Below are 25,314 nucleotides of genomic sequence, written 5' to 3' on the forward strand. Positions count from 1 at the left end.
CTATTCCTAACATTATATAACATTCCACGGACCTTTTACTATTTTTCATCAACTACGACACCCTTGGTTATAATCTGTACCAACATAGTGTACACCACTTAGAAAAGACAAAAAAAAATTTAAAAATACTATTGACTATAAAATACATCCCAATTTCAGGCATGTTAAAATGTGGGGGGATAAAAGCATGTCATCAATAAAATATGGTTAAAAAAAAAAAAAATCCAAGACTTCATTACTGACTCAAGTGCTTCCTAGCTTTTTTTCCCCTGCTCCTTGGAAGGCATCTGCATAGTTAATCCAGATAACATTTCCACCCAATCCACTCTGCTTCAGTGTCAGCCTTGGTAGCTTGTATTCCTACTGGGTTAGCTCCAAGCAAATGAGTCTAACCTCATCCAGCACACCTGGTACAGGGGCTCATGTTTCCCCTAGATTTGGCAACTTGTAACCCAACCTGGTGTTGATCTCTAAAGCCAGTGGCTGCAAGGTCTGCTAACTTTCTTACCTCCAGTGAAGGCTTTGCTGCTTCCTGCTTCAGCCTGTTTGAATTGGATTGTGCACATGGGCAATAAAAATGATTTGCTTGAGATAAGTTCTTCAGGAGAGCAGTGTGGAAGAAAAATTTAACCAACTTCCAGTGTAATTTCCCCAGACAGTGGGCAGAGGACAAGGCTCAATTGTCATTTTCTTGTCTGTGTGGGTTTCAATTGCAAAATTATATTTGGAATCATTCCTTCTATGTTGGTTTTTTCCACGATTCAGTGAAGGGCAGGGTGTGTTGGAAAGGTCTGGTCTGACATCATGGTTAACCCCAGGGGCTTGGCAAAGATGCAAGTAGGGTCTAGTTTAGGGGTTTGATGTTGACTGAGAGCCTTTGCTAAACTGTAGTGCTCATCCAGCCTCCATGCAACAGCTGTTATGCAGAGAATCCAGGATCTGGAGACAGAGAACCTGTATTTAAATCCTGCATTGTCATTTCTTAGATGTGTGACCTTGAGGAGTGAGTTGGTCTCTCCGAACCTCCACAGCTATAAAACAAGGATACTTCACAGGACTGTTGAGAAGCACCAAATGTTAACTGCAGTTAGGGTTCAACCAATGGTAGTGACAACTGTCAAGTGCTTACCATGTACCTGACACTGCACAGATATGAAATAAAAGCTAAATACCACTCATGTAAGAGAGACATTATTACAGCAATTTGATACCAAAGCTCAGAAAATTACAAACTGTTAATGAGCAGCCAAGTCAGCAGTCTCCCAAGTCTTTCTTGGGATTTCTGCCTCAGCCAGCACTTCTGGAAAATCCTCTGGGCAGTAGGCTCTAGGGTGAGAAACTGCCAACTTGCTATATGAACATCCTTCTGATCTGAGGCCAGATAGGGCCAAGCCTAAAAGGCTGGGTCTTGGCCAGGTACTGAGCAGCATGACCCAGACACAGCTGAAAGCTGCTTTCTCCACCAGCACAGGCTGGAAGGGCTTGCACTAGGCCTCTTATCCAAAGTCCAGGGGTACCATCCAGGTGTCTTTCATGCCTGCTGACCAGCAGGCAGTCTCTCTTCTTTCCATGGCTCTGACAAGTAGTCACTGTGACCCAAATGCCAACCAAGGGACAAACCCTGTGGAAGGAGGCTGGGAGATGCCCTAAAGTGTGAGGAATCTGCCTTCTAAATAAAGAACCAACACCTCAGGAATAACTAGCAACAGGGCATATTTGAAAGATTAAGGAAGTGGTGTGGAAATTATAACTCATGACAGAGTTCAAGAAAAAAGGGGGCAGGCCACTTTGGGGTGGGGCAGCTTGTCTGTGACCACTGAAAACAGGCCATCTAGGTAATAGGTCATAAACTCAAATATCTCTGAGTCAGGCATGTCTGAAACTGAGTAAATCAAGTGAAAACAGATTCAGGTCACACAACAGAGAATGGTGGGGACAACCTTTGACCTGGGGGCTGCATGGTCCTGTTTCCTAGGTGACTGCAGACCCTTGCAAAACAGTAGATTCCCAGGAATACTTGCTCATGTTTCTTTTCTAAGAGCAATTGGTGTCATCTAAGAGAGAACCTGAAATTTACGTAATTCCTGCAAAATCATCCTAGTTTGGGGTCTTAGAGGTGGTGAGACGGTTAGGAACATATAGAAATGGATAATTGTGCTTGAGCAGGGTTTACCTCTCATTAAGTTTTAAGGAGGCACTCCTTTTGGTCCTGTAGTCAGTTTTAACTGTGCTTTTCCTCAACAGTTGCTACGACATGGACAAGGTGAATAATAAGACTTTAAACCAAATACTTGGCTCAGTGCAAATGTCCTTCTTTATGGTTTCCACTTTTATTTTAGCCTCATTCCTGGGTCTATTTTATATCACTATCATTATTTTTCTCAGGTATCTTTTAATATTCATTACCCTTTTTTTTTTTCCTAAGACAATTCATTATTAATCAACAATTAGGAAACATACAAAACAACTCACTAGATGATAATTCCTACAGTTCATTAAAAAGCAGAAGCTATTGATGCTTCGGCCTCATTTAAAACAAAACAAAACATAACAGAAATAATCACTGATATACAACTCTGTATTGCAGGTTTTCTTAAACAAAGTCTAGAATTTACTTTCCAACCAGAACAGCAACTTCTCTGTGGTACTACAGGTGGACAAAGTTCCTGGACTTCTATCATCTTTAAAAAGGAAACCACAAGGATACTCATAGTTGTAGTCTCTAATAGGGATAATAACATGGGAATTAATTAAATTGAATTAACTCATTTTTCTCCAATCCCAGCCTCATTCAAATCTTTCAAATTGATACACTCCATTGCCATTTCCTAGCAAATCTGAACTTGGCCATGATATACAATGTGTGGAGAACTATTATGCATTTAAGTTTGGGTTCTGATTCCTCAACTGTTAAATCTATAGAAATGCCAAATGACAACCAAACAAGGCTACCAAACCACATGCAATAGAAATAGGGTACTTTATATCTGGTTCAAGCCAGATTTTTTTTTCTTTTGGCTAATGGCAGGCGAAGATTTCTTACTCATCTTCATTCCTCCCAGACGAATTCTAACCATAAAAGTTAACTAAGGTTATGGTGACCATTTCTCCAGGTTGCACCGAACTGTTTGCTGCCAACAGCTCTTACTTCTGAGGGAAAAGGATTTAAAAACAAACAGTTTATTCCAATTGAAGCTTTATCTATGACTTTTATCACTGACATACAGTAGTGAACCCACATATAATTCTACTATATAGATAGCTTATGTTTTAAAATAGTTAAAATGCAAATTACCTAGTCAGAAATGCTTTAAACCACCCACAGACCCTCATTCTGATTAATATAGAGGTTGGATTCACTGTCTTCATGGCTTCTGGCTTGTGAAACAATGTTTAATTTCTCATGCTTTGTATTTTCTTATCCCTGTCTGGATGGCTTATGGCTGAGTCCTCTGCCACTGCCTCAACCTATACTCATGCTACAGTGCAGACCAAGCCTTTCTGAGGTGTTGCAGCCATAAGGGCAATCAAACCAGTTGAATCCAACTTTACCTCATTCACAAGCAGGTAAGGAATTTCAAGGTTCATAAACTTTTAAGATTTGCCAAACTAAGATCAAATACAGGTCTTGAAATGATTTCATTACTATGAAAGGATAGTTTGGCTGCTGAGTATGAGACATTTTCCTATGTTGACATGGAGTGCTAAAACAGGAAATCAAATTTGAACATAAATTATCTCCTCTTGGTAGTTCTGCAAGTGACATACTGTGACATCACTGCTTGGAAGGAAGAATAGAAAATAAAAGTAATACTGTTTTAAAATCTGTAGCTAGAAACTGATCCAACCAAGTCAATAACCAAATCATGTGGGACTATTTGTCCACGGGAATGAGAACTTCCCTACCTTCCTTTGGTTACTCAATCTAAAAAGCATTATCATCCTTCCAAATGGATACATGGAAAATTTAAGCATGTTTCTACTTGACTTATCTTCTGAAATCTTTTCATCTTGGCACTAGTGTCTTCATGAAAGGGATAGCAGGCACTTCTGTACTTCTCAGAGAATGTATCTTCCAAAAATGCTACTTTTACTTGACAGAGGTATACTGGTGTGGACAGCAAATAATTAAATGGTGTGGAGAGTAAGTAATGGTATTTTAACATTTTAAAAGTGTAAAGCAGTTATATTACAGAGTAAAATGCCAAAAACAATTCAAAAGATGTTTAAAGTTAAAAACAAGATGTGATTTGTGCTTTTGGTTAAATATAGGTAATTCTAAGGAAATAACCTGAACAAGTTTTCTCCTGGCTTTCAAATTTATAATCTATATCCATATACATTTTAAAGTCTCTCAACAGAGACAACTGTAAGAACTACCAAATAAGTTCAGTGGAAACAATTAAGTCTTCAAGTACACACATGGCTAATAAAAGCTATGCCTTTTTTTTTTTTTTTGCCTCCTCAAAAGGCCCACACCGACTGAAAATGCCTACCTGACCAAAAGTGGGGGGAAAAGGTAACTAAGGTTACAGTGGCTAAGAGATCTCAAATAGAGTCAAGAGGCTCTGCTGGAGGTTTCTCTTATGCAAGCTCCAGCTAGATATCCCAAATGGCCACAGTAAGCTATGCCCTTACCAACAGTAATCCTGAAATACCTAGGTCCCTATCTGACATTCTATAAAAGATTCATTCATTAAAGTTTTAACTTTCAGAAACTTAAATCCACCAGTGTTCCTATGCCAGACAAGTCCTAAAACCCAGAAGCAACGGCCCCTTTAAGAACAACAGTCAGACGCAGCCCCTTCCCCATAATATCAACACCCCCTTTCAATATGAACAAGTTAGGGTGGTCACTGCCTAGACACCCCTGATGATCAAGAAAGTTATTAAATAAGAGGAAAGGGTAGCAACAGACAAGATAGGATTTAATAAAGGATTACAAATATTGTATAAATATTTATATAAATATACATGTACTTTTAGATGCTAGGGTATTAGAACAGCTAGAATAACTGAAATAGTAGAACTATAACCTGTAACATTCTGCGAAATTTGCTCTATAGCTATTTGTTGAATTGTGCTTTGAAGGTCATCACCTTTCTGTATATATCAAATATTTCACAATAAGGAAAGAAGTGAAACTGTGGAACTATAACCCACAACATATTTAAAATTACCTATATAACTGCTCATTGAGCTGTACTCTGAAAGCATATATGTTATATTTTACAATAATAAAAATAACTGCAATTGTGGAACTAAAACCCGTAACTTTCTTTGAAATTTGCTCTCTACCTACTTGTTAAATCGTACTTTGAAAGTCATCACCGTTATGTATACATGTTAAAGTTCACAATTTTAAAATGCATTTTAAAAAAAGGCTGACACCACTAGATTTTTTTCTATGGCTACTTTAACCAGATAGTTTATCATAAGCCTGTTAGTTCCCCCAAAGATTATATTTCCCTTTCGCTCAGTCGTTACCTTCCTTTGTTCTCGAGTTTTTCTCTGCTTTTAAAATTAGCATTACTGCAACAGCTCTCCCAGAACAAACACAGTTGCATTCGTGAAGCCCTGAATTATCTCTAAAACAGTGCCCTATTCTTGCACTAATTCATTATCCTTCTTAATTTGCTTATGGGGCTCCATCAATCTTATAACAGGGGTAGACAAAAAACATTAAACCTTCCAACATATTTATGAAACATTCCCAACAGATAGCATTTTCTTTCATTTGTTTTCACAAGTGTTTAATTTTAAAAAAGTCAACAAAAATATATAATCAAGCATTTTACATAATGCATACATTCTTAATATATGCAGGTGAGATAAATAACAGAAAGCAAAAGCAGATATACTGTATTGCTTCTCTTTGGCAAGTCACCAATATCACCCCCTGCAGAAACAGAGTATGTATAAAAAAAAATCCATTATCTTAAAAAATAACTGTCCCTTAGTACAAACAAAATATTTAGCAATAATACAGTAGATGGACTTTTCAAATTGACTAAAATTTATAATACTTTGTATCACAAGGGCTAAAGTAGAAAGCTGCTTTCCAAAATTAAGGCCCGCAGCACTAATTAGACAGACAAAAAACAAAAAAGCGTATACCCTTTTAACCAGTTGTATTCTGGCACTGTTCTATATTTAATGACACATTCAAACTCTACCTCTCAGATGCCATTCTTAAGGAAAATAAAATCCTTTCCCTAGACAAAAACTGTGTTTTAGTTGCAGATCAGCTTTCTGATCCTCCCCCACCAAAAACATTGAGTATGAGGCAATTCAGCTTTTATAGGTTAATATTTACCATCTAACTTTCCCAGAATAAAAAAATTCCTTCCATTTTACAGCAAAGATACATATTTGCAGCTCTCCTGAAGCAATATATACATGTCAGACACTAAAAATTAGAAAAGCAAAAGGGTCCACTCAACAAATAGCAGCTTCTATCTAAATATATACATGTATGTATACGTTTTCACAGTTAGATCTTTAAAAAAATTTACATCTGATATCTTCAGAAATCCTTCTCTAGTCTATAAATAGTATTTTAAAAACTCAACTGATGCAGAACAAGAATGTAGCAAATTAAATAAATCTTCTAAACCTTTATAAACAGATACTTGAAATCAGTAAAGCTTGAGGTTTTTGCAAAACGTATTCTTATTCTTTCTGTCCCTATGAATAGCGAAGACAGAGTCTTCTAAACACGATAGGAGAGAAACTCCAAAACTTTGGGAGGAACTGGCAGTTTCTGGACTTCTTGGGTCGGCATCACTCTCCGGATTGACATGCGACATAAATGTTGGAGACTAGGAACTTGCCTTGGAGTGGCCCAAAAATACACACTTCCATCATGTGTCCTAAACAGAAACAAAAATCACAATCTCAGTCACCCCAAGAACAGGTATTTCAACATTCCTACTACTCCAACAATTATCTTCCAAGGCTGTGTATTAAATTCACAAATTGCACACTGAACCCTAATTAAGGAAACCGAACCAACGATTTACTGACAATAAAATACGGGCTGCTTTGACTAAAATCCACTTTACATTGCTTTTTAAAGAAAACAGAAAAACATATTTACCCAGCAGCTAAAACACTGCCATCAGTAGAAAAGGCACAGCAAAGACCATTGCTCAAAGGTGCAACTTGTACTGGATAATCCTCATCAATTCTCCAGAACCTCACCATTCTGTAAAGGAAATAAATCATCCAGTGAATATTTAACAGGAAATTTAAAGTAAAAGCAACCTTAGAAATGCCACTGTGTTCTGAATCAGAAAAGGCACACACAAATACACAAAAGTCACTGTGGCAATTACTTACTTGCTTTTTAAAATATTTTAAGGTTTATCAGTTGGCAATTTGGATCAACTCTACAATGAGATGACAATGTATGGCTGCTTTCCCTTTCCATCTGAGTCTATAATGTTCACAATGGAAGTGTTCTCCTTACTTTTTTATTCTTAGCCCAACCAGTAATTGATCTGTTTTACTTGTCTAAGACAATAAAGCCTTTTCACCTAGGCAGAATGTATATAGAAAAACAGCAAAGAACTGATGTTCAGAATCTATCTGATTGGCTGCTGCTGTCAAGTTAAAAAAGAACTCTCCCTGAACATTAGCTAACATTCTGGAAAGATGATAATGAGGTGCTTTCTGAACTGATGTTACTAAACTGCTTAATCCTATACCCATGCATGTTGTGTAATAAAAGCTCGAGAAAATGGAATGGTACAACTAGCTTCTGCTTCTTATCAATAAAGAGCACACCTCACTCATGTAACATTTCATCTTGTCTCAATCTCAGTGGATACAAATTGCTGCTTTTACTATTTATTTCACTTTGGAAATTTCCTTCTGCTTCAATCTTTATTAAGATATTACTGAAAAAAAAATCTCTGTGAGCTGGGCTAAACTCTAATTAAAAATACACTCAAGGGCCAAGTACAGCAAATGGGGGAAAAACAATCTTCTCAATGAATATGCTGGGAAAACTGAATATCCACTTGCAAAAGAATGAAGATGGACCTCTACCTCACACCATATACAAAAGTTAACTCTACATAGATCAAGGACTTAAATATAAGAGCTAGCTAAACCCATAAAACTCTCAGAAGAAAATAGGGGGAAATCTTCATAACCTTGAACTTGGTGGTGATTTCTTAGATATAACATCAAAAGTATGAACAAAAGAAAAAATAAACTGGACTTCATCAAAATTAAAAATTTGTGTTCATCAAAGGATACTATCAAGAAACTGAAAAGACAGAATCGAAGAAATAATTGCTAATCATTTATCTGATAAAAGTTTAACATCCAGAATAAGTAAAGAACTACTATGACTCAACAACAGAAAGACAAATAACCCAATCAAAAAATGGGCGAAGGACTTGAACAGACATTTTTCCAAAGAAGATATACAAATGAACAATAGCATATAAGATGCTCAACATCATTGGTCATCAGAGAAATGCAAATCAAAACCACGAGATAACATTTTACGCCCACTAGGAGGCTACTGTTAAAAAACAAAACAAAAAACAAAACAGAAAATAACAAATGTTGGCAAGGATGTGGAGAAACTGGAACCCTTATACATTATTGGTGGCATTGTACACTGGTGCAGCCACTGTGGAAATCAGTTTGGTGGTTCCTCAGAAAATTAAATCTAGAATTACCATATGACCAGGCACTCCCACTTCTTGGTATATACCTGAAAACAGGGACTCGAATAGATACACCAATGTAGATACAGCATTATTTACAACAGCCAAAAAATGGAAGCAACCCAAGTGTCCATCAAGAGATGAACAGATAAAACAAAATCTGGTATATATTATATATATATACACTGGAGTATTATTCAGCAGTAAAAAGGAACGATGTTCTGATGCACACTATGACATGGATAGACCTTGAAGGCAACATGTTGAGTGAAAGAAGCCAAACACAAAGGAACAAATATTGTATAATCTCCCTAATACTGAATACCCTGAAGAAGTAAATTTCAAAAGATAGTAGGCTACAGGTTATGGGGTGAGCGAGTATTATTACTTAATGAATGGAGAGTTTCTGTTCGAGATGACGAAAAAGTTGGGGCATTGGATGTTAGTGACGGTAGCAAAAGATTGTAAATATCACTAAATTGTACACTTGGAAGTGGTTAAAATGGGAAGTTTGGGGTTGTGTATATGTTACTACAGTAACAGGTTTTAAAATGACTGGTTTAAGCCACTAAAAACAAAAAACAAAAAATAAATCTACCTAAGTTCACCCAAACTAGTTAACATATAAGGAACACAGGGAAAGGCATGCATTATCTTTAGTTTACATAGATACTCTTCAGGTCAATATTCTTTAAGACACACCAACATCTCCCAAGTCCTCATCTAGAGAATGATACATTAAAATGCAAACTGCAGAAAGGCATTTTTTAAGGTTCAGCAGTGTTTTCATTATGTAGAAGGATCAAAGGATATCTTTAAAAGATAATAAGAAATAGATCAAACTATAATTCACACACTCACTTATCATCAGCAAGGCTTGCAATATGCAGTCCATCATGACTAAAAGATACAGATCGTACCCATCTGTCATTTGCTCCTCCAGCAAATATTGGAGTAGGTGGGGGAAACAGGTGCCTGTGGGCAAATATATATTTTCAGTGGACATAAGAGTCACTTCAAGGAACAAAACTACGCAGGTACAAAGTACATCTGTCGTCGAGTAAGGTTTAAATTTGCCTTAACAAACACAACTGAGAAGACATGAATAGAGCTGATATATCCAAATTAAGAAAAAGGGACCTAAAAAGAATTACTAATCACTTTTTTTATAATGTGGCTTAAGACATTAAGGTTAAGACCAACTCTGGTTTTAACTATTTTCTCCAACATAAAAATACTAAGACCTGCTAAATTTAAAATATAATTACCATTTCTGCAGTCAGGTACTGTTAAATAGGCTTTTATAAAGAAGAACCATCAAAAGTTGAGTGGATAAACAAACTGTATATACACATGATGGAATACTACGTGGCAGTAAGAAGGAATGAGGTCATGAAACATATGACATAGATGAACCGTGAAGACATAATGCTGAGTGAAGTAAGCCAGGCACAAAAAGAGAGATATTGTATGTTACCACTAATGTGAACTCTGAAAAATATAAAATAAATGGTTTATATTGTACAACATAGGGGAACTAGCGATAGACAGCAAATAGTGAAGGGGGAACAATAATCTAATAAGAACAGATAAGTTATGGAGGGTAAACTTAAGGTTATGGGAATGCTCAGGAACAGCTACAGTTTGTTAATTTTTTGGAGGTATGGTAGGAACAAGTTGGCAGCAATGTAGTTATTTTAGGTTAATTGTTTTTCTTATTCCTTTGGTTATGGTTTATTTTCTTGGGGTAAGGTAGGAACATGTTGGAAACAATGTAGCTATTTTATGTTATTTATTTTTTCTTATTCCTTTGTTTTGGTTTTGTTTGAAACAGTTTTTTTAATTGTTTTTTAATTTTTTGATAAAGTTAGAAAAATGAATGAGTGCTAAAAAAAAGTAAATAAGTAAATGAACAATGGGGGGAGGAGGGAAATGGAATGTTTTGGATGTTCTTTTTAATTTTTATTTTTATTTTATTTTTTGGAGTAATGAAAATGTTCAAAGATTGGTGATAAATGCACAACTATAGATGATACTATGAGCAACTGATTGTACACTTTGGAGGACTGTATGTTATATGAATGTATCTCAATAAAATTGCATTAAAAAAATAAAGAACAAATTTAGAATTTATATCTAAAATTGCACTATTCAAGGGCTTAAATAACATGAAATTTTAAAACTAATAGAATACAATTTCAGGTTTCACATGTTAGAGATTCTAATTATTCACACAACTTTTTAAAAGCAACACTGATTGCCAGAAATGAATTATAGACTAAAATAATTTATGCCATACTTACCCAAATTCCATCAGAATGTCTCCAGTATGTGGATCCCAGATGTACACTCGAGTATCGTAAGATGCAGTAGCCAGTAATGCTCCATCAGGAGAAAAGTCACAAGCTACAACATCATGGTGATGTCCTTCTAGTTTCCGTATCATGGTATATTTATCCATATTCCAAAGGAAAATCTGCAATAAAAAGGCAAATGTTATAGCTTCATTCAGACACACAGAGGACAAAATGGCACATCTTATACTAAAAAACTGCTAAATTTAATTAAGATAATAGTAAATTAAACATTATAAATTATGAGTAATTAAAATATGCTCAGTGTCATAGTTAAAATCAGTCTTTAAGTTAATTAAAGCAGACATGCAAATTCTATTTCAAATGTTTCTGTTAAATGTTAATTTAAAAATAAGCCTAAACATAAAATAACGGCAATACAATTTAATCACAAAGTTATACTGAAATCCATTTATTCCAAAAATTAACTAAAATATACAGAAACAAATAGGGTTAAGAATTACAAACCCCCTTCTTTTTTTTTTTCCAGAAACTACCAAATTTTAAAAAAATATACAGACAGAAAATGTAAGGTTAACAAATTGTTACTCCATTGGCATCTCCCTTTGAGATAATCACTTGTTTACAATAGGCTTGGACCACCAACGTGAGCCTAGGAAGAGAAACAGATACTGCAAGCAAAGAGAATTTTCACAGCCAAATGAAATTTCTTTGGCAAACAACAAGGATGTTAAACCACATTACAAAATGAAAATGCTACTTTATGAAAACAATAAAATTACAACATTTCTGCGAATCAAGATTTACCAATCTTATTTTTCCCAAACTGAACACAGTCATTTTAAGTATAAAACATTTAAATTACTTAAGCACAAGTTTACATATAGTTTTAGATTCTAAAAATCAGTAGTTGGACTGTGCAGAAAAGATCTAAATAGGATACTAATGTTTACTTCAGTCTGTTATCTTGGAGGTTTATAACAATCCTAGTAAGACAATCTCTCCTCCTCTTGGAGCAGACAATCCTTTTTGCTATGTTTTTTCTGCACAGACACAATATATTATTTCCAAAATTAAGTACAAATTTTAAATTGGATCAAAGATTTATGGTATCTCTAGCATCTCAAAGAATTCCAAAAAATAGCACAGAGAAACCATTTGAAAGCCAATTACTTTACATTAAGTTGGTTTCACTTGCCAGACTCCCAATTTCATCAAACTGGAAGATCAATTTACTTGGAGGAGTCAGTGGGTTTCACTGTGGGGAAAATTACTTTAAAAAAGAAAAAAAGAAAGAAAGAAAAGCAGAAAGTGGACATCGACCAGCACCTGTGTACGTACAGTACACCTTGCAGCCGAATGCAAGGTTACTTCATCCTATGGTAAAGGTCGCCCCCAGCCCGGTAGCCAGAGATGCCACTCTTTCTGCCCAGCTAACACCATTGTGCGCTTGTGTGCGAGTGGTGCCAGCATAACCTCAATCACACCAATATTGCTGCCACCACCTGTGACAGGGAAAGCAAGAAGCATATGGAAAACACACAGCCTACAATAGCAATGTCAACATCTAGCTTTCTTCTTCCTATGATTTTTAAAGAACTAAATTGAGTATTTTGTTATAATCTTCCAACATTTGCAACTGTCATTTTAACATATTTCCTTGCCTCAATAAAAAGCATTTTATTAACCAGCCTCCCAACTCCCATTAACTTAAAAGTGTACTGTGATCATCACATGTATTTGGACTTTAACCATTTTCATAAATATGTGAAGCTAATAAATTCCTTTAAGCTAACTCAAAACTGATAGATAACTTAAAGGGAGTTCATCAATAAGCATAATCCTCTTAATTACTTAAGTTATCTACAGGTATGCTATGTAAAACAGACAAGATCAAATTTCATCTATAATTCACTCTATGACATACACGAGTGTATTATTAGGTTTTTAAGTTACTTTTTTCAGTTAAATGTCCAGGACCAGCTGGGACTCAAAACTTTAAAAACAGCAAACTGGACAAAAAAAAAAAAAATAGAACAACAGAGAAGAAAATAATTAGCAAGGGAATTTCTTAACATTTGGACCCATCTCTTCTACAGCACATAAACTTTCCTAGATTTCACAAAAAATATATTTGACACACCCCACAGTTTATGAATATTATCTCTAACTAAAAGCAATCCAATTTCTCACTTCACAATCAGTAACTGTATTTACTGAATTTCCTTCATGCAAATACTCCCCATCATGAAACAAAACTTGTACGATATTCATGACACCGAGCACAGACTTTATAGGTTACTTGGATTTAAAATGATCATGTACATATTATAATCGAATTCACAATGAATGTACAAGAACTTTGACACATACTGCCTTACTGGCTCCGACTGAACACAGCACAGAAGAGTCAGGAGAGAATGCACAGCTGTACACCCAATTCTGATGCCCCCGCAATACTTTCATCATGTTTCCTGAAAAAAAAGAAATATGTGTTAACCTTAGAATCCATTTCAAATGGAGAGCTTTTGAAAATGGCAATAAACGCTTATTTTTATAAACAGTTTTACTGAACATCATCATGCCCATCCTTTATGTATTGTCTATGATGGCTATTGCACTACAATGGCAGAGTTGAGTAACTACGACAGAGACTGCATGGTCCACAAGTCTAAAATATTTACTATCTGGCTCTCTAAGAAAGTCTGCTATACCTTCATCTACAGATGATAGAATTCTTTTAGTCCAATCTGCTTATTCTACAAAAGAACAAATTGGAACACAGCAAGGTTGAGAGACTTGGTGAATATCTTCAAAATGACTTTTCATTCTTCTTCCATTTTGGTAACTTACACTGTACTCCTATGTGCATTATACCCACAGCATATATTACAACTATGCTTAAGTATATTTAACTCTTAATTTTACAAATACCTACTGAGTACCTATTACATGCCAGGCACTGATCCAGGCACTAAGGATAGAGCTGTGAATAAGACAAAGTCTCTAATCTTGAAGATTACATTTTACTGAGCCTACATTTCTTAAAACATACATACACAACTGAAAATATGCTGATAAGTATCATTTAATATGTAAAAGAAAATAAAAAATTATAAAACTGTTTTAAAACAGTTAATTATTAGGATCCTTTCCCCCTTAATAGCTGAGCAGAGAATTGATAAAATGCAGAAAATGTACCTCATGGTTTGAAATTGTTGGACGATTATTTTATCAGGCAATGGTTATACACATTAGCTGGAACAACTTCTCCAAATCTGAGGGTTTGTTTCCTACTACATTCAATTTAAGCTACATTACCTCTGAGAAAGCCTATGAATCTCCAAGGTGAGGCTGTTAACAATACCAGCAGATCTTATTTAAATAAAAGGTTTTAACTAAAACCTTTTTAACTAAAAATGTAAATTGTCTTATTAGTGGCTAAGAAGGGAGAAAAGATGCTCATCTCTGGTCCTCTCAGATAAGGTAGCCTTCCCCAAAGCTCTGTAAGCATCACAAATTATCAAGGTTTCAGAAAAATCTGAGTACTTGTCACTGACATACCTTTCTATTATATTTGGAAGGTGAATCTTTTACTTTTTATAATTTCTTACTTAACCTATCCAACTTACTATTATGCTTATGAGCATTATATAAATTATGCTCTGTAACTCAAATTTTAATTAAACTTTATTGATTACTAACTGATATCTCGTTACTTCATTTTCTACTTAAATTTTCATTAAGCAAATGCAGAGTTAATAACCCTCCCTAAGATAAAGGAAATAAACTAACACAGACAAGTTTATATAAAACCCTAGAAGTGATCCAGATTTTGTCCTCAAATTCTTGATAAAGATTTTTGTGGTTAGTTTCTGAATAGTATCAGATTGTTTAGAGTAACTGCTGGCTCCTATTCTGGGTCATTTATGTTTTTGTTAGATCTGTACAGGGAAAGGGAACAAAGGACTAGGAAGAAAAAAAGAGAAACTTTGATCATATGCCACTTTCAAAGTCAAATGCCACATTGATCCCAATACCTCTCAACAGTATATCAAGGAATTTTTCTTTTTCATAGGCTGAGAAAAAGACATACCATCATCTTTCAGGTCCCACACTCTAAGAGTTTTGTCTCTTGAAGCTGACACTAGGATCAAGCTTCCATCTGGAGCGAAAGTTAAATCTCTGACCACTTCAGTATGATCTACCAAGTTAAGGAGGAGTTTTCCTAAAAGCAGGAGGGTGGGAAAAAAAAAAAAAAAAAAAAGAATGTTTCTTTTTTTTTTAATCAACTGCTATTTTTTAAAAATAGTGTTGTTCATCATTTAAACAAAAATGAATAAATATTCTTGGGTGCCTCTTTACTTTACCAAGTGTAAAATGTACATTTATTTATTAGTAGTAGTATTATATAACCTTTAAAGAGTCACTATTCACATTGTTTTAAAATATTCTTTCCAAGATAGTAAAGCCTGAACTTATTAGGAACATTAAAAGGGAATTCCTGAAATTTAAACTAATTCCTAGATTTAGTTAATTTAATATCAAGAAAAGTCCTAAATTATTTTCCAAATCCACGTATAGCACAATTTTAAATTATAAAATAAAAAATTTTGCTTGTATTCCTGTGGCCTTGGACTGCTAATGTACTATTATATTCCCCAAAAGAAACCGCTACCCTAAATTTGAACATAATCCTAGTGAATACACTACTTTATTCATCTAAAACTGTAAGAATTTTGTTTTCTATAAAAAAATCTATGTTTTTACCTTAAATTTTCTTTCAAGAAATAGTTCAAATTTATTGACTCATTATCCCCACTCAACATTGGTATCACTTGATATGTTCTGATATACATAGCTTTAATGCTCATTTACTCCAATTTTTTTAGTACATTCTATATGTCAGAAACTGTTTTAGGCAGTGAATAACACGTTTTTAATTGCCAAAGAATTTAATTTCTCAACCTGTCTAGTTAAACTTAAGATAAACTGTCACTAAAATCTTCCGAAAGTTAGATGACTGTTGAAACTAGATTTGCCTTTAAAGCCCTTAAACTATCAATCATTGAAAATGTATATAAGAAAACACCTGCTATTTGAGTTAGAGAATTAAATCACTACTTGCATAAGTGATAATTAACTAAACATTCCTTAGACACCTCTTTTTTTGCTGTAATATTCTCTTAGGAATGATCAAGCAGTGTGAACCCAGTTCTTCTTTAACTAAAACCATGAGCTGAACAAGATGATATTCTGGTCAATTATCAAGATACATTAACAGCACCAACTCTTGCTTTTCAGTAAGTTATAACCCTCAAATCATATATTCCAGCCCTTGGGCAGTGTCCTGCATCATAAAACAATCAGATTTTAACACTATGACTAAAAATAAGTTTAACTTTATAAATGTGGATGAACCTTGAAATCATGATGCTAAGTGAAGTCAAATACAAAAGGCTAAGTATTATATGATTACACTTAATGAAATATCTAGAATAAGCAAATAGAAAGAGAAAGAAGACAAGCAATTACAGGGGAAGGGGGAATGGGAAGTTATTGCTTAATGGTTAAAGAGTTTCTGTTTGGGGTAATGAAAAAGTTTTAGTAATGGAAGGCTGCGACAGTAGTACAACATTGTAAAATTAATGACACCGAATTGTACACTTAAAAATGGCTGAAGTAGAAAATTTCATGTTACCACAATTTTAAAAAACAGCTTAACTTTATAAAGAATCCATACCTGAATATACATCCCATATTTTGATACGCCCATTGTTTAATCCTGTGGCAAGGAGTAGCTGATCTTGTCCAAATTTGAATCGATGCCATTCTATATTTACACAGCGACTCTGTTTTTCTGGAACTGAAGACCCAAAAGCAAGACTCCAGACTATATCTCCACAGTCAATGATATGTTCACGAGGTTTATTTTTCTGACTACCATCACTATTTTGTCTTGATAATCTTAAACTGCTCGAATTGGTGACATTCTTGGTGCCATGCAAGAGACTGGAGGAAAAAAAAGCCGGACTGAAATTGAGCTATTATTTACTCTAAACTATTGCAGACACTGAATAATCATAAACATTTGTTAAAATAACCCCAATATGATTATAGTGATACTGAATAACAAATAGAAGCCTATAGATGAGAAAGGAAAAAGTCACTATTTGGGCTCCAAGAGCATGAATGAATAAACTGATCATTAAAAGAAATTCTCAGTGGCTGGGAGAGAGAATAAATTAAACAATAAAGCAATTTAGAACATTCGTCTCCCAAATTTTCCTCAAGATCACTGTATCAATTGGGACTCCTTTAATCAACCTAAAAGCAGCAGTATAAACAAAAAAATCCTGATAACAAGATATTCTGTCAAGCTGGTACCAAAAAATTACTTTAAAAAATTACATAAACCCAAACCATAATAATCAGTAATGCTTCCTACACTTTCTAGATCCAAAAGCAGAGAAAGAAACTTGCAACGAATATTCAAAAATCAATTAACCCCAATTAGAGGGTTCACAATTACACAAAAAGTAAATACATGATCTGTGTACCACTGTTACCGAATAAAATGGTTATGCCTGTTACAAAATCCAAAAGTGAATTCAAAAAAGCTTCACAAAACAATGGTCACCTGCCTGACACAATACATTGTATGTGGTAACAAGGCACAACTAATCTTTTAATGCACAAACTTGACACAAAAAGTATGAGAAAATATTCAATAACTTCCCATTCCCCCAGACAGTCCTTTACACAAAATTTCCAAAAAGTACATTCAGCCTAAGAGTGAAACACATTTATACGCAGTCTACAAAGAAAAACTTAAACATCAAAATTATTTTTTTGCCCCATACTGAAAGAAAATGGTAAACTCCACAAACAGATACAAGATACAAAGAAGAAAACAGTCTTACAAATTCTTGAGGCACTGGGACCACGGAACAAGTTTTACTGTACGATGTCCTTGTGACCAAGCGAAGTACGAACCATCTGGAGCAAAAGCAACAGTCCAGTTTTCACGACCGCATTTCTTGTCAAAAGGAGCTGCTGGAGCTAAAAGTTCTCCTATGGTACGTGATCTCACTAAAAGGAAAAATAAAAATACAGGATATTACATATAATCAACAATGAATTTGAGATTGCCTCCATATTATTGTGGGACTCACCCAACTCCACTGAGTTCTTCCCTTTTCTATGCAGACAGTTTTTCTTTCCACTCTCTTAAGGGAGGTAGGTATGTGGTGTGAAGATCCCTTACTGATAATAACTATCTTTAGGTTTTGGTAAAAATGATTTTCCTAAAATTTTCTGATGCAAGAATCTTTTAGAAAGTTTCAAGAAAAAAGTGATCAAGGAATAATAATGTAATGAACAATTAGGGCTAGCAATTACAATAATACAACTTCTGCATAATTTACTAACATTTAAAATGCAATAAAGTTACTTTGCAAGAAAAGTGTATTTCAAAATTAAGTTTTTTAGCTATTGAAAACCACAAGCCACTATAAAATACAATACTATACTGTTACTCAAAGCACTATTAGGGCAGTCTATTCAAACATGAATAGTCGTATGTTTTTCAGGCCCATTCACAAAGCCCACGACTAGAAGGGGCTTCAAGTTTATCTAGTCCAACCTCCCAACCAGCGCTTCAAAACACATTACATTTTTGATTCTCGAATACTGGCCCATAAGCATTTTCCTAAAGGGCCACAATGTGACCCAAAAATGGAGGTAATTCTTTTGGTTCCTAACACAAAAAGTGGACATTTCCTACATTTATATTTAGGATTACTTAGACTTAGCATTCATGATAAAACTGATATATTACCAGAGTCTAAGAATTTTACTTCCGTATTTAATAAGAAACAGAATCAACAAGCTCTTACTGTACATGTGCACATGCAAAGTCAGCTGGAATTTCCTCGATCTCAGGAAAGGAACTTTTTTATTAGGGTATCACAAAGGTTATCTTTGTTTAGCCTTGATTTCAAATTTTGCTATTCTTTCCTTTTAGTTATAAATTTGTCAGTTTAGTTTATCCATTATCTATTTTGTGTTTGGTTGTCTGGTCACCTCTACAGTGTATAATAATGTATTCTTGAATATTTTTTACCTAAACTTTCCAACAACTAAACTTCAATATATTTTATGCATTAAAGTTTAAATAAAAACCACTTTTACTCCCATTGCTGGAGCAGATATATTCACAATTTCCCAAAATATAATTATTCAATGACATTTCTACAGTCTGAATGTGTGCTATGTCAATATCTAGTACAGCACCTGGTACATGATAGATGCTCAGTAAATATTTATTGAAAAAATACTAATGCATATTCATAAGCGCTCATTCTTAAGTGATTTAAATATGATCCTCACTCAATTGTTTGATAGCAAGCAATGGCTTAAAAGGAAAAAAAACTGAGACCCATTTTTCCATGATAGTCACAAATAAGAATACTTAACTCTATTTTGGTATAGTTGAGATTATCAGAAATTTTTTCCTTTTAATGACTCAAAATCTTTCTCCCAGTCAGTCTACCCACTCACAGATTCTGACCTAAGAGAATAAGCCTAACCCTGCTCTCACAACTCACAACAGGACATCGATATATTGAAGACAGTCACAACATCAGCTCCTAAATCTTTTCACCAGGCTTATACCTCTAGTCGATCCAATCATTCCTTAGGTTACATGGTTTCAAGTCCATTCTGCATCTTCACCTTCATTATACTTTTCTGGATCATCTCCAGTGAGTCAATGGCCCTCAAGCCACTGACCCAGAACTGAACAAAATACTCCAGGTGTGGTTTAAGGAAAGCAGCAGATTTCTCCAACACCCCCCCACACACCTATATTATTAATACAGCATAAGACAACATTAACTTTATTGGCAGTCACATGCCTTTTTTAATAAAACATTCACAAAGTGGTGACCCTCATATGCCTGTTGAATGTTTTTATAAATACACAGATGATTTTAGAAAGGGCACACCACTCCAGGTTTCCTTATATTCCTGAGGCCAGTCTTCACATGGTCATCTCACTAGGATGACCTTACCTGCCTAGCCCCTGAATTTGCAACCCTTGCCTAAATCTTTTTTTTTTTTTTTAAACTTGGGTTTCTGTTATTAAACTACATCTATCTTTTAAAACCCATAAATTTTGGGAAGAATCCAATTGCAAAATACAAGTATTATCTTAAAAAGAGAAAGTCCCTGGTTAAAGTGGACAAGTAGTATACTGATGCAATTTCCACCTCAAAAACTAGAGGATTGGCTCTTGCATTCAACTTCAAAAACATCTGGTAAATTACACTAGAACTCAGCTATCCTTTAGCAAGCACGAGCAAGACTAAATTTCCCACAGAGCATTCGTTTTAGTCCGTATTTTAGGATCACTTTGTATTTTTCTTCTTTTACCTTGGCCACAATTACAAAAATTCTCTCCTATAAAGTATGGTAATAAAATAACAACTAAAAAACTGGTTCGAATGGCAAAGACTATGAACTCTTGAATATATAGAAATTTAAAAATCGGGCCACTAAAAAACCTGCCAAATGAATACGAAGTTACAACGTTACAAGTATTGTATTAAAAATTGTCCTTATAGTGTTTCCTTTTGTTAACAGGCGTATCAAACGATTTCTGTAAGCACCCAATTAAACATGCACTGGTACAATACTGTAAGCCTAATACAGGATTTATAATAAAGTCCTTAAAAAAAAAAAAACAAACCTGTTACATTATCTGTAACTGTTTAATGTTAGTATCCTAAGAAATTTATTATTTAATGACTTTGTATAAGGTAAAAGTTGCCTACCATGGGAAATCTGCCAGAAGATACATCTCTACATTATTAATATCTGTACAGTAATATCTCATCACCTGAGTCACTACTGACCAAAGAAAATCAGATTTAGCTCCTTAACACTCCTCTCTGCAATTTCATAACCAGAAAGGGAGGATCTGCGGCAGTGCCTTGTGAAAGAGCGCAAGGCAGGAACCCCGTTGCAGACTTCTTTAATCATTCATTGAAACCTGCCTTTACTCTTTCAGTATGTACTTGAGAAACAAAACAGCTATAATTAAAAGTCACCCAAGAAAGGAAAAAAGTAATTCTTTACTGAAAGATACAATACTACACAAAAAAATAAGTGTTTAATTTTTGAATACTTTTGAATACAAGTGTTTAATCTTGTATTCAAATATGAAAGGAAGGAAGGAATGAAATGGTTTTTCAAAAAGCTTAGAAAAGGCCAAAGTTCTTTTAGATATTTGGCACTTAGCTAGTAACTTTTTACTTTATACTACATTCCAGGTAATAACACTGAGAACCAATTATGCAAAAAAAAATTAACTGAAAATCTACTTAATGTATGGTTCTACCTTATGCAAGTAGGCTAAGAAGCTCTATTCATCCCTTAGAAGACTGGAAAGGCTTTCAAGATGGTTCATGGAAATTAAAACAGATAAATGAAAGGCAGATCACTCATCTGTAATGTGTCATAGAAAGAAAAAAAAAATGACCAAGAATAAGTTCGTCATAAAATCCAATTAAAATAAAATTTGGACATGAACTCTGTATATTCTCTGTATCGTTAAAACAGTTATTAAACCCAGGGTTAAAGTCCCCATCTAACCAGACTTTCAACTTTATTCCTAAGAGAACAAAAGTCCAGAATTCTAAGATGGTTGTTTCTATATAAAAAAAATCACCCAAACACAGGAGAGAGGGCTTTTAGGCTACTTCAGTATGTCCCTTTCACTAGAAATACTTTCTTAATGTATTTAATAAAGGCACTCATCTCCTTAGCAGGGAAATGCATAAGTTCTCTACTCGGTGGCCACCTCGAATTTTTATGTAATTACCACAGTTACGAAAGCTTACAGTCAATGCATAGCACTCTCCCACCAAAAGTTGTTCCAGGTCTTTCAAGTTGAATGAGAGGATTCAAATAACCTGAGGTGCTTTCAACTGGGCCACTGTCTTCAACGTGGCAGGCTAGCCACTAGGCTAGTTTTTTAGACGGCCTCTTCCGGAGTTTGCTCGCTCTTCTGTCACTCCGCCCAAATATGTCTGCTCCTCCCATGTCTATGAAAGATAATTCTGAAAAAGACTCCTCCCCTGACCCGGTGCCTTTTTTAACCATTTTAAAAAATATTGCTTTCCAGGCTGTTGGCACCTCTTCAACCACGTTTCTCATTTAAGAGTGGTTGGTGTGCATGCAGATGCTGTCTCAAAACACAAGTTTAGTTTTCCCATCCTAAGCTTAACTTGGACCCTCTACGACTAAGCCTTGCGCCGTAACCCCTGGGCGTAGGCCCTCCCGCGTCCACTCGACGCCCCAGCCGCTGAGCCAAGAGAATCACAGGATACCAGGCCTGCGCGGACCTCAGACGAGGGAACTGGGGTCCGGAAAGGTGAGTGCCCGCCCCCGGCCACACAGTCACTGGGAGGCCGATCAAGAGCTAGGACCGGCTCCCTCCCGCCCCTCGACGCCCGCGCCCAAGTTCACTCAACTCCAACAACCGCTCACAGCCTGTTCGTGCCAGGCGCCCTGGAGGCGCTCCAGCTCTCTTAATCCCATCTACCCCCTCAGCAGACACCATCCGCGGGGCTGTTTCCTTTCTCTTCGCTCAAGGGCTTTCTCTTGTCCCCTCAGTCTCTGAGACGTTTCCTCCCAAACCTCCTCCCTTCCATTCCTCAGCCCCCGCGCGCTCACCAACACCTTTCACCCACCAACCCTCCGGGAACCCCGTCCCATTCCTCACCGATCTCATTCTCGTTGACCCTCGGAGGAAAGCTGGCCATCTATGGGGCACCGTCTAGTTTCCGGGGCTACGAGGCGGACTCAACGAGAGAGAAGGGAGCGGCGAGCGCTGAGGGGCGTGACGCGAAGCTTGTGCCCTCCCGGTCCCGGAGACAGAGGGGAGAGGCGGGGGCGGTTGCGGCGGCTTCTGCCGACTGCCCCGGGAAAGTTCGGGAAGGCCTCGAGCCAAACTACGGAGACAAACACAGACAAAAGATCCTGTGTCCTGCCTCACACCTAACGCCACACACCACCTTCCACTCGCCGACTGAAAACAAGACACTAAAGACAAAATGGCGGGCGGCGCGCATGATATCTGGGCTGTGGGGGCGGGTCTTGTGACGTAACACTCATGGCCCCGCCTCCAGACGCACGCGACGTGACACCCTCCACTAGGCGCCCCGCCCGCCTTGTGTGCGCGGGCGTTGTCTGAAAGGACGCGGAAGAGCTGAGAGGCTACGGAGGAGCTGTAGCTCCAGCGGACTGAAGCCAGCAACCGAGTAGGAACCAACTGTGTGTTTAAGCCGGGCCGGAGTGCTCAAGCATGGAATTTATAAGTTGGAATGCCTTTAAAAAGGGCAAACAGAGAACTATATACTGTATATTAGCCCACAGACTAAAGAAATGCATGGAGGTAAACTGGCTGATCCTAAAGAACAACAACAAGACATTTCAGATTTGATTTGGCCACCTCCCAAGTGTTGGTGAACTGGAGGTTGCGTTGAGGAAAAGAAAATAATCAGAATTAGAGTTAACATCATTACGCACCGCCTGTCTGGGCCGCGTTTGTGCCTGACAAGAGCCAGCTGTATTTCAGAAGGGCCGAGGTGGTGGGGCCTGAGGAACGGGGAGACGCGGGCATGATCGCGCCCTCCACGGGGCCTCTCTGGGCTGCCTTTGTCCTGGCTGGTCCCTGCAGCCGGATATCCCCCGAGGACCCCCGGGCCGCTTGCCAAAGCAGATTCCACCCTGTCAGCTGATAAATGTGTCGGTCTCGGCCAGAAGCCAAGTTGGTTCCCTTTTACAGATGGCATATTTGCATTTAGTGGGCCTTTCTGTGGACAATAAGCCTTATTTCAAAGGAGGGGCATCTAAGGCTGGGGATTTCAAATACGTGGCAGATAACTGATGGGAGAGGGGGTTGATAGCCACACTCTTTTTTCCGAGATCTCAAATGACGGCGCTTAGGGCATGTCTACCTCATCTTTTTCTTTGAATCTATAATTCTTCAAATAATGAAATGCTACATAGCAGATACAAGAAATCATCTCCCCTACTTTTAAAAATGTCGCCTTGTTATATTCAACCAAGACATTTACTGAGGGCTCACCCCACACACTGGAACTAGTTGCTGAATATTTAGAGTAGAACAAAAGAGAATTTTTTAGCGCAGTCTTGTAGCTTGTATATCTACATTTATATCAGTCCTCATTAATTCTTGCAACCAACTGTCATCACGCTTGTCCTATATCATGCTAATTCAAGGAAAATACTTGTGAATTATTTTGGTGAATTTTGCATACAATTGCTTCATTCCACTCTAGTTAATTCCTGCTAACCAGCAGACTTCGGGAGTGTTTTCTCAACTGGAAGTGTATGGCAGTGCAATGAAAAATAATTTTATTGTCTGTGTACTCATTAGAGATAACTCTTAATATTTACTGAGTTCATGCCACATGCTAGGCACTGTGCCATGTAAGTACTTTAACCCATTTAATGCCCACAACAGTATTGGTAGTGTATTAGTCATATACACATTTTACAGACACTTGGTAACTTGACCATAGTCATAGTAAGTGGTAGGTGAGATTGGAGCCAGGCTTGTTCGACTGCCCTTCCCTACTTCTCTGCCATGTTGCCTCTCATAATTGAAATCTAGCTTGAAAAGCAATATATATACCTGGCATTTCATATCTAAGTTTGTTATTTTAGTGTCAAATCTGAATGGGTTTCTTATCCTTCCATATCTCATAAATGTTAGGGTTCTCCAGAGTTCTGTCCTTGACCTACAGCTTTTCTTCCACAGTCTCTCTGGGTTAAGGCACCTCTCTTGGGTTTATGTGCAGACTCTCCAGTCTACACCTGACTTCTCTCTTCATTTGAACTCGATGTGTCAAAACTGAGTGCACCGTCTTCTCTCCCAAACTTGCTCCACCTTTTATATTCCCTACCCTAGTAGAGTAATGTACATGTCCACCCAGTCATCCAAGCCAGTTGCTTGAGTCTTCTTAGACTCCTCCCTCTCCCACAACCCCACATTGATCCATCAGTCCATAAGCTGTGCCAGTCTTTTCTCTTAAACTTTTTTGGAGTCTGTCCTCTCTGTTCCACCTCAACTGCCCCTGTCTTAGTTCACGATCTTATCGTGTCATCTCTGGCTGCTGCAATACATCTTAATAATCCTATATAACCCCACACTCTGACAAATCACCATCAATACCTCGGTGTATGTCTACATAGCCTTTTTAAAATTTACTTCTACATGTCCT

At 36.6% G+C, this 25,314-nt stretch overlaps 1 protein-coding gene across 1 annotated transcript; it reads right to left on the minus strand.

Moving 5' to 3' along the window:
• Positions 1–5,726: 5,726 nt before the first annotated feature.
• On the minus strand, positions 5,727–23,117 carry WSB1 (WD repeat and SOCS box containing 1). The gene is made up of 9 exons (XM_037809147.1): positions 22,788–23,117; positions 17,923–18,091; positions 16,743–17,011; positions 15,096–15,227; positions 13,373–13,473; positions 10,988–11,160; positions 9,546–9,659; positions 7,100–7,207; positions 5,727–6,872 (listed from the first exon to the last, which is right to left on the minus strand). The coding sequence occupies exons 1-9, from the start codon at positions 22,825–22,827 to the stop codon at positions 6,713–6,715; spliced, it is 1,266 nt and encodes a 421-aa protein (XP_037665075.1). The 5' UTR covers positions 22,828–23,117; the 3' UTR covers positions 5,727–6,712.
• Between the last annotated feature and the right edge of the window lie 2,197 nt (positions 23,118–25,314).

The sequence above is a fragment of the Choloepus didactylus genome, chromosome 18, assembly GCF_015220235.1.
Source record: "Choloepus didactylus isolate mChoDid1 chromosome 18, mChoDid1.pri, whole genome shotgun sequence".
NCBI lineage: Eukaryota > Metazoa > Chordata > Mammalia > Pilosa > Megalonychidae > Choloepus > Choloepus didactylus.